Raw genomic sequence first — 13,096 nt, 5'->3', positions numbered from 1 at the left:
TTGGACACAGGGAACTTTTAGCTATACTCAAATTAGTATAAAGAAAGAGCTAGGATTTTCAGATTTTATTTTCATATCATCCTAATGACAGGGAGGCAGTTCCTTTCAAATCTTAGCAAGCAAGCAGAAGTGAGACTGTTTCATCCCTCCTTACGTTTCCCACCCTCCTTTCAGCTTCCGACTCTGATGAACTCACACAAACTCCAAAAAGAAATACTTTCACTAAAGGAAACACTTCAATTGTGTCCCTCTGATACTGGTAAGCCCTGTTGGAAAAGTCAGAGGAGTAGGACTCTTAAAAGCCAACTCTTGTGAAAACACATCATCGTTGTCTGTAGATGTTTTCTGAAGCATGCATCTAGCTATTTTAATCTCTCCAAGTGACTGGATCACTAAACCACAATACTCTGGATGATACTGTCTATTGATGGCAAGCGAAGATTTGGGTAAATGGTGAGGGTGGGGAATGGTATTTCCCTTTCCTGTCAGGTTTCTCTAGTTCCTTGACCTGAAACAAGTGTTGGGATTTTCTCTGAAGAGGCCCGTTTAGGGCTCAGAGGGTCAGTATTCTGAGCAGCCCACCTGGACTAGGATTAAGGATAGATGAATAGCACATGAAGAATTTTGATTGACACATTTAGGCCTCCCTTGATCCACTGAACAAGACTTCTGGAAATAAAATGAGACTTTTCAACACTCTAGATCTAAATGTTAATAACATTAAACTAGCTGATGTTTGGCTGCAGCGTGCAGATATCAGTATGTTTAGCAGTTCCCAAGATACAACATAGTGTTTGTGCTCTGTCATTGGTTTAAAACCGATTTTAAAAACTGCTTACAACATTTCTATAATTCTTGCAGTCTTTTTGTAATTCCAAAAGAACATGCAGACATTTTTTATACTATCTTTGCAACTTTTTTGTTCCAACTTGACTTTCTGTGCCACAATGATCAGAATGCTGTCAGTGCCAGTAAGAGATTTCTGGTTCCATCTGCATCTTATCATATCATCCCTCCTACACATTCGAAAGCTCATCGGGCATTTCGTCTTGTTTTTTTTTTCTTACCAGCATTTCACATTGAAATTTCTCTTTAGCCCAGCCCTCCTGTTCATTTCAATAGATTAATTATTTCAATAGCAGGTTTTTTGAGGACCTACTATGTACTAGGCCCTGACACAAATGGCGATACTGTTATATATAATGTGATTTTTAAAAGTCTTACCTCAAGATTTCGAACAAATTTGACTTCTTTTTATTGATGTTCTTTTTTCTTTTGCTTCTCTTCTCTCTCTCTTTCCCTCCTCCTCTGCCTTTCCTTCTGTTTCATCTCTCTCTTCCTTTGCGGTTTCCCACTCTTTGGGGAGGGGCAGGATTTCCTGCTCAGAAGTTGGTTGGTTTCTGGGAGGAGTCAGAAGACCTGATTTGGGACTGAAACCAGCTGGTCTGCCACCTGATACAAGAAGGTGAAACCCAGGCCAAGGAAGAAGTCCCTTATGCTAGGACTGAGCTGGCAGCCAGGAGGTGCCGGCAGAGACTGCTCCAAAGAGAAGCCAGAGTGGACCAGTTCTGGGCATCAGGCATCAATCGGTACTACCCAAAGGACAGAGGAGCCCTTGAGGCAGCCCAAGACAGGAATGCTTGGAAGTGGTCCTGGTTTCCCTGGAGACTTATCCATTACTATTGTTAGCTCTTAACATGGGAGAGGCATACCAGACAGAGCCCCTGTCCCACCCTTAGCAGGTGCTCACTCTCAGATTCCTGGCTTTGTCTCAAAGGAAGTTACTGAAACAAAAACTGGGTTTGGGCAGGTTTTCCTTTTTCACCAGGAGAGACTCTAGCGATCCAATGCATTCTGTGAGGGCTGTGTGTCCATACATTTTTCAATTATAAACTTAAGGAATCTCATATGTGACTTATAAACCATTTTAGTGACTGCATCAGCTGATGCTGGAGTGGATGGTAAAGGGAAGACAGGAATCTGCAATGGGATGTATTAGGGAAAGAGACTCCGTAAATAGGGACGGTAATTCTACCATGATTCTTGCCAATTAATGACAGAGAGAGTCACATCCTAATTCAGAGGTTTGTGATCTCTGGACTGAGGAAGGGACTACAGCGTATCAAAACAAAAATGTACTTTCTTCTTCTATTTCTTCATTTGCTCAACAAATATTTAATAAGCACCTACTCTATGCTAGGCACTGGGCTAGAGGCTGGGGATAGAGTGGTAAGCCATACTGGATGTAGCTATGCCCTGATGGAGAGTATAGAGATTTGGGCACACAAGCTCAGAAGAAGGACTGTAATTGTTGGGTGCTAATGTCTCCTTTGGAGAAGCACCATCAGACAGATTTTGGATAGTCATCCTTCTGTTGCTTAGCCAATGTGGAACATTGGTTCTTTGAATGACCCTTTTGCTTGGAATATCTACAAGTACCCCTCTCTATATGTTCCCAATTCTTAGAAAATGCAAGACTTTTCGGTCTTGTTTTTATTTCAGGGGCAAGTTTTTTATGTAGAGTACCATATGTTCTGTTGATTTCTAGCTTATTTACTTTCTAGAGCTCTCTGAAAATATCTAGTTATGTACTGGATATTTTCTAAGCTGTCAGTTTCATATTTCAATTACTTTTTTCTCGCTAAATCCCCTAATTCATATTTGAGCCCTTTCATAGAAAAAATAAAGACAATGTTTCTTTTATTTCAGCTGTTGAGTGTACTCCAGAATGCTCTTTGAAAGTTTTCTGAAGCCTCTCTTCATTTTTATTTAGTTTACAATTTTTAATCTTTGTCTAATGTACTTTTAAAAGAAAGATTTTTTTGACATTGCTTTTTGTACTGTATTTTCAATTTTTTCTTGTCCATTTAAGGCATTTGTTTTTCATATTGCACAACAGAGTTATTTAATTTTTTTTCTTACCCTGCTGCTTATAAATTTGTTTTCTCTATTGGATAGACTAACACTTAACTGAATCATTTGGTACAGATGTTTAATGCAGAACAATAAGTACCTAATAAAATCCTAAATTGTTAACTAATTTCTGCTCAACCACCCCTGAGGCTTAGGAAAATCTTTCATGGTAACTTTTAATTTTGCTCTAGGCCAGGGTTTAAATTCAGCTTTTTAGGGCTGCCCTCTGGTTTAGCAATTTTACAGTGTGATTACTCTTTTCCAGATAAAACTAAGAAGAAAGGGGTGGCTCATGTTGAAGGTCAGGTAATGCCGAGTAGAAAGAGAAATGAAAGGAGGGTGGGTTTTAGGTGGCATCTTTGCCACCTAAAAGAGAGTCTTTGAGAGAGACCGTTCTTGAGTTAAAATTTTATTTTGAAGCCTTAGCTTGCCAATGAAAGAGCTAACTATTGCCTCTTTGGGCCTTTGTCTCCTAATTTTTCTGGAGTTCCTCTTAAATATTTTAATTTATTCATTTTGACATGTCAGAAGTTCTGCAAGATAGCCATTGCTATTCTAACAATTTTTTTTTTTTTTTTTTGCAGTTTACAAAAATAAGTGCAAGAGTTAGGATTACAGTGCAATTTTATATGAAAAGCAGGAGTTCTCCCAGTGGAGGCTGCAGTTTTGACATGGAAGAAACCAAGAAGGACGAGAGATGCCACTGAGTAAAAGTGTGTGCCTGTCAATGGTATCTTGGGTTCCCTTTCTAAGCAAAGGTTAGAAAGGATCACATAGTTAATGACCTGACAAAATCTTTGACCCCAGCGTACAAACTAAAAGTATCCTATCACAGACTAACAAGACAGGGCATGCTGTCATGAAAGTTTTTTATAGATCTGACAATTGCCTTTTCCCAAATTGGTTTTCAGTCTACTGGACCTCCAACTGTTATCTCCGAGGACTAGCTTGGATTGAATTGGTAACTTATGGAATATATATCTCCATTCATTTCCTCTGGAACACTCCCTTATATCAGAAATAAGACAATTCAGAAAAAAATACAATAAGACATTTTAATATGGACAAGCAAAAGCAAACATAGAGTAGGAAGGGAATAAACTGTTTAATGGTAAAAATATTTATGCCTCCAAAACCAAAAGTCTAATGAACTTATAAAAAGACCTATGTTGAACTACCCAATGGTATATTTCCCACACAAAATGTCAAATGATCTTATACCAAGACCTATGTCCCATTACTCAGTGGTGTACCTCCCAAACAAAATGCCTAATGACCTTATACAAAGATCTAGGTATAATTGTTTACTAAAGTGTGCACCTGTTGACTAAATTTTCTAATTATATTATACAAAGAACTAGGAAAAATGATCTTATACAAAGACTTGTTTGCTTGCAAATCACAGAAGCGATGAGAACTTAATAAAACTAGTCAGAGCTCAGGTTATTGTTGAGATTTTCTCACTGGGCAGCAGATCTAAAAGACAAATGCACTTGTGCACAAGGAGCCCAGTAAGTGTACCTATTGGTCCCATGTTCCCTGGAATATTGCCAAGAGAAGGTCTTTAAAACAATCACAGTAGAGCTTCTAGAATTGTCAAAGAATGATGAGACCACCATTTAATATATAAAATAAAACAAAAAAAGTAAACTTGTTGCTCATTATAGTAAGGGTAAGCTTTTCTGCTCAATCTGTCTGAACAGCAGCCTGCTGATCTCATCTAGGTTTTTGAGGATGCATGAAGATCAAGGACTGGTGTACTTTCCCAGACATAAATGGACTGACATCAGCTATAGAAGCATGACTATTTGTTGATTGGTTAGCACTCTGAGTTGCAGTTAATGGCATGAGTTCATTCCTGATTGGTTGACTCTCAGAAATGAGGGCCTATCACTGATTGGTTGGCTTCTAAAAGCTTAACAGGTGAGTTGTCATTTATTAAGCCAGTGGGTTTTCTACTAGTTCTGGTTAGCATGACTATAGAACAATCAAATTTTCCTGCGAATGTGGGAAACTTTAAATATTCTCAGTTGATACCTACTATTTGTTTTCATTAGAATATAGTGCAAGAGAAGGCACATAATATAGCATAAAACTATATATATTTCTTTCTATAAATTGATCAAAGTTTTGTGGTCTTTTGTGAAGAGGAAGATAACTTTAATAGATATTTCACTATGACCAAATTTGAGACTATTAGGTTTGACCAGTAGGTTAAGGTATTTTTACAAAAGGCAAAAGTATTAATTAGATGAGTTTAATCAAGAAATAATTTATTTTTGGAATCAAATTTATCACATTTAATAGTAATTGAGCAAAAAGGAAACATATTTATCAATATGCTGAGAAAAAGAATAAAGAAGCATTTAAAGAAAGGGATGATCTGGACAGACAGGCTGGAAAGGGAAGTACATCCCCTTTTTGGTGGTAATATTAGACAGAATCTTAGCATCTTATAATTGGATGCAACCTCCAAGTCCAGAAATCTCCTCTCCAGTTTATACCATCCCTGGCAGATGACTTCCAACCCCTGCTTGAATGCTTTTGGTAGTGGGGAGCTTACTATATATCACAGGGCAATTCATTATGTTTTTTAATTACTCTGATATCTTAATAATATAACATCTGCCTCCTTGTAATCCTGCTTGATAGTTCTCATTCTCTATTTTTGAGCCACACAAGTCTTATCATCTCCAATATGGCAGCTCTTGAAATATTTGGCACAATTGTCATGTAAAGCTACTGAATCTAATATCTCTATTGTTCTTCAATTGTTCTGTATGTGTTAGAGTTTCTGGACTTTTTTTTGCCCTAGTCACTCTAATTAAGCAAAATTTTTTTGGTCAAGGTTTGTCTTAAAATATTAACAATAACAATAATAACTCTTATTGACTGAAAGCCTGCTATATGCAAAGTACTACTGTAAGAACTCTATGTGTTTTGTCTCATTTAATTGGCAAAATTTTCCCTGAGGAAGGTACTATTTTACAGATGAAGAAAGGATTTAACTAACTTGAGAGAGTGTAAATAACTTTCCCAGGTTTTAGAACTACAAATAGGAGAGTCAAGATGCAAACCTAAGCAAATCCAGGCAGTCCGATTTAAACTTTGTTTTTCACCCTGACAGAATGCAAAGTATAACAAATCATCTTGCCCTTCTCTTTTTCTGCACATTATACTTCTACTAATGAAGCATTAATTTGTTTTAGTAGTCCTGTTATAAGCCCTCTTTGGCTTTTATTGAACTTGTAACCACTGAAAATCTTTAGGTATGAGCAAAAAGAACAAAACTAGAGGCATCATACTTCTTGACTTCAAAATAAACTTCAAAGCTATAATAACAAAAACGGCATGATACTGGCATAAAAGCAGATATATAGATCAATGGAACAGAATAGAGAGCTTAGAAATAAATTCACTCACCTACAGCCAGCTGATTTTCAACAACGTTGCCAAGAGCCCACATTGGGGAAAAGACAGTCTCTTCAATAAAGGGTGCTGGGAAACTTTGATATCCACCTGCAGAAGAACAAGACTAGATCGTGACATCTCACCATATCAAGTCATATGCCACATAACATTTTGGCCAATGAGGGACTGTATATACAATGGTAGTCCTATAAAATTATAATAACATTTTTACTGTACCTTTTTATGTTTAGATATGTTGATAGGTTTACAGATGCTTACCATTATGTTATAATTGCCTACAATATTCAGTACAGTAATATACCATACAGGTTTACAGCCTAGGAGCAATAGGCTACACCATATAGCCTAGCTATGTAGTAGATTATGCTATCTAGGTATGTTTTAAGTAGACGTCATGATGATTGCACAAATGACAAAATCGCCTAGTAAAGCATCTCTCACAGTGTATCCCCGTTGTGAAGTCATGCATACCTATAAAAATCAACTCAAAATGGATTAAAGATTTAAACATAAGAAAACTATGAAACTACCAGAAGATGATATAGGGGAAACATTTTGAGACATGGGACTAGGCAACAAAGTTTTAGATAAGACCTCAAAAACATAGGCAGTCAAAGCAAAAATAGACAAATGGGATTACATCAAACTGAGAAGTTTGTGCATAGCAAAGGAAACAATTAGCAGTGAAGAGACAACCTTGCAGAATGGGAGAAAATGTTTGCAAACTATATATGTGATGAAGGGTTAATATCCAGAATGTATAAGAAACTCAACCCAATAGCAAAATAAACCCAAGTGACCTAATTTTAAAATGGGCAAAAGACCTTAATAGATATTTCTCAAAAGAAGACATAAAAATGGCCACAGGTATATGACAAAAATGTTCAACATCACTGCTCACCAGGGAAATACAAATCAAAACCATAGTTAAATACCACTTCACTATAGTTAGAATAGCTCTTACCAAAAGACAAAAGAAAGCACGTGTTGGTGAGGATGTAGAGAAAAGGAAATGCTTACACACTGCTGGTGGGAATGTAAATTAGCACAGCCCCTAATGGAATGGAAAACAGCATGGAGGTTTATAAAAGATTAAAAGTAGAACCACCATAAGATCCAGCATTCCCACTAGTGGGTATATAGAGATATCTGTACTCCCATGTTTGTTGTAGCACAAGACTTGAAATCAACCTAAGTGCCAGCAGTGGATGAAAGGATAAATAACATGTAGTATGTGTATACAATGGAATACTATTCAGCGATGGAAAACAATGATGTACTGTCATCTGAGACAAAATGGATGAACCTGGATGTTATGTTAAGTGAAATAAGCCAGACACAGAAAGACAAATAGTAAATAGCACATGATCTCACTTAAATGTGGAATGAATATATATATATATATTTGCTGATGTTTGCTGATCTTATAAAAGTATAGAGTAGATCAGTGTGGTTAACAGAGACTTAGGGGGAGATGGGGGAGAGGAGGATGAGGAGAGGCTGGTCAAGGAGTACAAAGTTTCAATTAGATAGGAAGAGTTCTGGAGTTCTTTTCCACAGTAGGGTGACTATGGTTAACAGTAGGGTATTGTATATTACAAAATAGCTAGAAGAGAAGCTTTTGAATATTCCTATCACAAAGAAATGATAAATGCATGAGGTGATGGCTTTGCTAAATACCTTGATTTGATCATTATATAATGTGTTCATGTGTGGAAACATCAAATTGTACTCATAAATATGTACAATTATAATGTATCAATTAAAATTTTTAAAAAACTTGAGGTCTTTTTCACATGATCTGCTGCTAGAATATGTCTTTCAAATTCTGTGGTCATGCAGTTGGGTTTTTGAACCTGAATTCTGTATTGTATCTTTTTCCCTATTCAGTTTCAGTTGGTTATTCTTTGGTGCATGGTTCCAGCCTATTGAGTTGTTTTGAGTTCTGACTGTGCTATCTCAGCTCTGTGTCACCAACAGAATTGATAAGTATACTTCCTGTTACCTCTCCTAGGTTGTTGGTAAAATTACCAAGCAGAATAGGACAAAAGACAATTTTTATTCCTATGTTGGGGGAGGAACATGTTTGATCGTAACCAGACATAGCCTTGTGAGACTACCTCATAACTTTTATTCTGAAATTATTAAGCAAACCCTTTTTCCTTACTTTCCTCTAACCCAGAATTTTTCAACTTCTACCCCATTAACATTTTGGAATGGAGAATTCTTTGTGTTGGCGGCTGTCCTGTGCATTAGAAGATGTTTAAACCCCCCCGACTTCTACCCTCTAGATGCCTGCAGTACTGCCCCCTCCCCTCACCCAGACACCAGAAATATCTTAAGACTGTCAAATGTTCTCTGGGGGGACAAAATTGCTTCTCCTTTCATTTACAAGCACTGCTCTAGCCTCATAAATGATTAATTAAACAATCAAGTATTTATTAAGAACCTACTATTTGCCTAGGACCTAAAGATTTCTGTGAACACTGAAGACATGATCCTTTACTTCAAGAAGATTGTACTATAAGAGACATGACCAAGCCCACAGAACAACTGGGAGAAAAAAAGTCTATTACTGAGTGATGCAGTATGAGACTCAGGCTGTATGGCCTATAAGAACTCAGAGAATTGAGGAGACCAGTGAGAACAGAGATTTCAATAGCTCGGATTTGATTGGGTTGGGTAATGTGAATATAAACAGGCATGGGGAATTTCCTTCTACACAAACGTATAGGCATACTTATATATTTAGGCAACTTTATTTTTTTAATATATAGGCAAACTTTCAAAGCATAGGCATTACTTTCTAAATAAAAAATCATGTAATCCCAGCACTTTGGGAGGCTGAGGAAGGCAGATCATGAGGTCAGGAGATTGAGACCATCCTGGCCAACATGGTGAAACCCCGTCTCTACTAAAATACAAAAAATTAGCTGGGCATGGTGGTGCACACCTATAGTCCCAGCTACTTGGGAGGCTGAGGCAGTGGAATCGGTTGAACCAAGGAGGTGGAGGTTGCAGCGAGCCGAGATTGTGCTACTGCACTCCAGCCTGGTGATAGAGCAAGACTCCATCTCGGGGGGAAAAAAAAAAAAAACAGAGCACACAGTTTTACATGTAGTTTGACAATGGGCAAAACATCTGTATTTGAAATCATACCTCCCTTGGAGAATTTGAGGTATGTGGTTTCAGAAGATGTGGAGGTAGTGGGTGGGAGGACATTCAGGTTGGAAGAGTAAGGTAAACAAAGGTGCAGAAAACCAGAAGGGAACAGAAAGGGACCGGGGTTCATGCTAGGCAGCCTGACAAATCAGGCAAGAGGGCCGGCTGAGATGGAAGCATATCACAGAGGCACTGAAACCTGGCATAAGAGTTTTAGTCTCAGATGTTTTTGAGTTCAGGAGCAGCAGAATGAAAGATATTAAAGGAAGACAGTCTGACAACGGATAGTTTAGGGCGAAGGTGCTAGAGGGTGAGGAGGATGGTTTGAGCAGTTGAGAGCCAGACAAGGTGGTAGCTGAATGGACAAAGGAGTAATTAATAAAAGAGGCATTTTGGAAGACCAGCAGGAAGGATAAAATTGAGTCAGTTTCTAGGAAGTTTCTTGGACATTGAAAGTGAGGCTCTGCCTTGGTATAGGGCTGAGTTTCCCATTTTGGAAACTGGGTGAGCCATGGTGCCACCGACATTCTTCTTTTCTTTTAAAACTCCAAATACATTTCTTTTTCTTGATTAATCTTACCACATTCTGATTGCTTTTTTCCTTTGGGAGTGATAAGAATAGATTTCAGAGAGAGATGGCTTTTGATCAGGGCCAGGAACACTGGGTAGGAATTGAGTTGGCAGAAATGAAATGGAGATGTGTGTAGGGCACTGGATAAAGGAGAGAGTCTGAGCAGAGGCAATGATGTGAGCCAGTGATATGTTTGGCAAAAATGCATAGCTATTGATGAAAGGAGTAAAGTCCTGATTAGGACTGGTGACATGAAAAATATGAGGAGACTAGCATCAAGGCCATGCCTCGGACTCCTGGCTAACTCTTTAAAGTATAAAATTTCTTTTGCCGAGCCCTATAGAGTCACCAAATTGGCTATTACTACAGATGAAGCTCTACACTGGAGGAGGAGGACTCAGATCTGTAACAACCAGTTATTTTTTCCTCTTTCTAGCCCAGAGTTTCTTACTATGATCTGGGTGCATGGGGAGAAAGGCTGGGTAGAGCTAGACTCATCATCTGCTTTGGTGTTCTTGGGAGCTTATCTCTTTTCCTGCCAGGTAGCTAGTTTTTCCTTTCTTTCCTGTCCTTCACCTCCAGATCTCCCTCCTTTCTTTTCTTCCCTTCTTTCTCTGTCTCGCTCTCTAAAATACAGTTGGGAAGAAAAAGTTATCAGCCATGGGAAGCTCTGGTGCACAGGTGTGAGGATCAAAGAGCTTTTCTGCCTTAGAATTAATCAGTTACCTCCCACTCACTCTAGCTTAGAAGTTGATCTACCTTCTCATCTTAAAATGCTAAATTTCATGGAAGTTATAAAAGTTTCTCTCTTCCCACCCCTAACAAGAAGGAAAAACGAGTCCTCAGCAGACTTACCTGCATGTAGTAGCTTATTACACAGTTCCTAGGTGTGAAGCAAGTGCCTGACCTTCAGGAAGCTGCTCCCGCTGCAGTGCTCAGGTAAGACCCCATCACCGTCACACGCCTGCTAACCCTCCCTGCTGCCCACCCCAGGATACCACACCTCTCAGGAATTAGATGAGATATGGTATAAAAAGTTTTTTATTTCAAAATGCAAAATGGTGGCCATTGTAATAATTAATAATAATAATATAAAAAGCATTTATCCTTCCTCCCTAGTGCAAAATGGTAGACGTATTTAGATAATTGACACAGTAGTGGACGCGTCATGACAATGCAGTGCTGCACAGCAGCAAAACTCAATCCCAAACTCCTTTTGGTGGATGCTCGTGGTAGGTCAGTTCTAGATGTCAGTGGTTTCTCTGAAGTTAAGTCCAGATAAAAAAAACAGCACGTGCTCCTGCACTCTCCCAGCGGAGTCAGGCTCCTGTGCGCGCGACCCCTCTGTCTCTCCCTCTTTCGGTCTGTTTGTCTCTGTCTGCTGCCTCTCCCTCCCACTCCGCTGGTCTCCCACAGTTCCTACGAGGCGTGCGGCCGGTTGGAAAGGGCCCGGCCACCGAGGACGGTGTCCTGCTGCTTGCCTTTCTCCTGCAGGGCTTGCTTCTGGAGAGCCTGTCGCTCCAGGGTGGCCTGCAGCTCCGCCACGGCTGCCTCCTGGTCCCGCAGACGGCTGGCGGCCGTGAAGGGGCTGCACACAGTCTCCATCAGGCCGAGTACCACGCCGAAGAGGGCCAGCACGCTGCCCAGCACGTACAGCTTCACCATCTTCCCCTTGCGCTTCTGGGCCATCATCTCCTTGGCCAGGGGGATCAGCTCCTGGACCGTTTCCATCTCGGCTCTAGGCTCTGGGAGGCGGGAGTGACCTGCAGGAGGAGCAGCAGCAGAGGGGACTTCAGCCACCGAAGAACGGCTGCAGCCTCCCGCCACCCCGCACCCACCTTATCTTAGGGAGGGCTCATAGAAAGGGGGACCACCTTAGTGGCAGGGCGCTAGCAGGAGGCAGCGCTAGCTGCAGTTGGCGGCGGTCAGCGTGTCCGTCGGTCCGACTGGCCTCGGCGTTCTCCTCCGCTCGGCAGCTGCAGCTCTTCCCGTTGGAGACTCCGCCGCTGGCACCGCTTTAGCGTCCGGAGGCCGCTTATATATTTTCTCCGAGACACGCCTCCTGGGCTCCCGGGCCCAGACTGGCTCGGCCAGAGCCCGGGGAACGCGGAGGGGGAGGAAGAAAAGGAGGGGGAAAGGAGGGGGTGGAACCCCGCTGGGACCTGGCAGGAGGTGGCCACGCGCTGCGCACGCTCAGACTGTGTGAGCTAGGGGACCCGGCACGCGCGCGGGGTCATCGGCAGCGGGGCACGCGGAAGGGCCAGTGTGCACGCGAAAGTCCCACTCTAGGCTAGCGCAGGGGAGGACCTGGAACCCAGGGAGGTGTCTGCGGACATTTCTGACATGACAGCACCTTCTTACTGGTGTCAGTGGGTACAAGCTTCCCTCGTCCAGGACAGCCTGACATTATAAATAATGAGGGAATCTGGGGGTTCCATCTAAAGAAAAAAAAGCTTTCCTTTTTCTTCCGAAGGGTTATCATCTTCCCACGTGTGTGGCAATTGCATCAGAGAGGAGAAGGCAAGGGGGAGGGATCTGGGTAACAGAATAGAGCAGGTCACGCTTGGATAAAGCAATATGTGCTAATATTGTTTCTTTCCTGCCTGGTTGGTTTTATTTAGAGGTACATGCATGTATAGCTAGAGTCAGTTGATAGAAAACTATTCATTGATGGTGCTTTTATGCACAGAGGGGTGTGTGTGTGTGTGTGTGTGTGTGTGAGAGGGAGAGAGAGAGAGAGAGAGAGAGATATTAGTCTCTTTGCCTGCAAGCTGTTTCCTTATGTACTTCCGTGTATCAGGGAAGAGCCTTTAAATTCAAATTGTTCTCACTGAGGAGTGGAGTTGGGAGCTGGGGTATGGGGGGTCGAGTATGGAAGGGGCTGTTGGTAGAAGTTTGTCTGCTATTCTAGAATGGAAGTATTTCATACTCTCCTCAATAATTCTCTGCCACCCTCCTGGGTTTGGGGGTACAACTTCACTGCTCCAGCTCAACTTCAGCTTTGAAGCAGTTTGTGGG

The 13,096-nt window shown here is 40.9% G+C and overlaps 2 protein-coding genes across 7 annotated transcripts in view; both read right to left on the bottom strand.

Annotated features, from left to right (window-relative positions):
* Nucleotides 1-12,089, bottom strand: part of HSD11B1 (hydroxysteroid 11-beta dehydrogenase 1) — a 68,757-nt gene extending 56,668 nt beyond the window's left edge. For 4 of the 6 annotated variants that reach the window (XM_074035379.1, XM_045396385.2, XM_005540710.4 and 1 more), the window contains exons 1-2: nucleotides 10,934-11,079; nucleotides 6,337-6,448 (exon numbers count right to left, since the gene is read on the bottom strand). In XM_074035379.1, coding sequence (XP_073891480.1) covers nucleotides 6,337-6,448; nucleotides 10,934-10,939 — 118 coding nt within the window. In that variant the 5' untranslated portion in view covers nucleotides 10,940-11,079. Of the gene's footprint in view, nucleotides 1-1,224; nucleotides 1,323-6,336; nucleotides 6,449-10,933; nucleotides 11,842-11,952 lie in introns of those variants that run through there. The other 2 variants (XM_005540709.5, XM_074035363.1) reach the window with 2 other exon arrangements.
* Nucleotides 11,104-12,089, bottom strand: G0S2 (G0/G1 switch 2). The gene is made up of 2 exons (XM_005540708.3): nucleotides 11,953-12,089; nucleotides 11,104-11,841 (listed from the first exon to the last, which is right to left on the bottom strand). The coding sequence occupies exon 2, from the start codon at nucleotides 11,807-11,809 to the stop codon at nucleotides 11,498-11,500; it is 312 nt and encodes a 103-aa protein (XP_005540765.1). The 5' UTR covers nucleotides 11,810-11,841; nucleotides 11,953-12,089; the 3' UTR covers nucleotides 11,104-11,497.
* Nucleotides 12,090-13,096: the final 1,007 nt, after the last annotated feature.

This window comes from Macaca fascicularis, chromosome 1, assembly GCF_037993035.2.
Source record: "Macaca fascicularis isolate 582-1 chromosome 1, T2T-MFA8v1.1".
Taxonomy (NCBI): domain Eukaryota; kingdom Metazoa; phylum Chordata; class Mammalia; order Primates; family Cercopithecidae; genus Macaca; species Macaca fascicularis.
The sequence above is the reverse complement of the archived record's forward strand: the minus strand, read 5'-3'. Positions and strand labels throughout refer to the sequence as shown.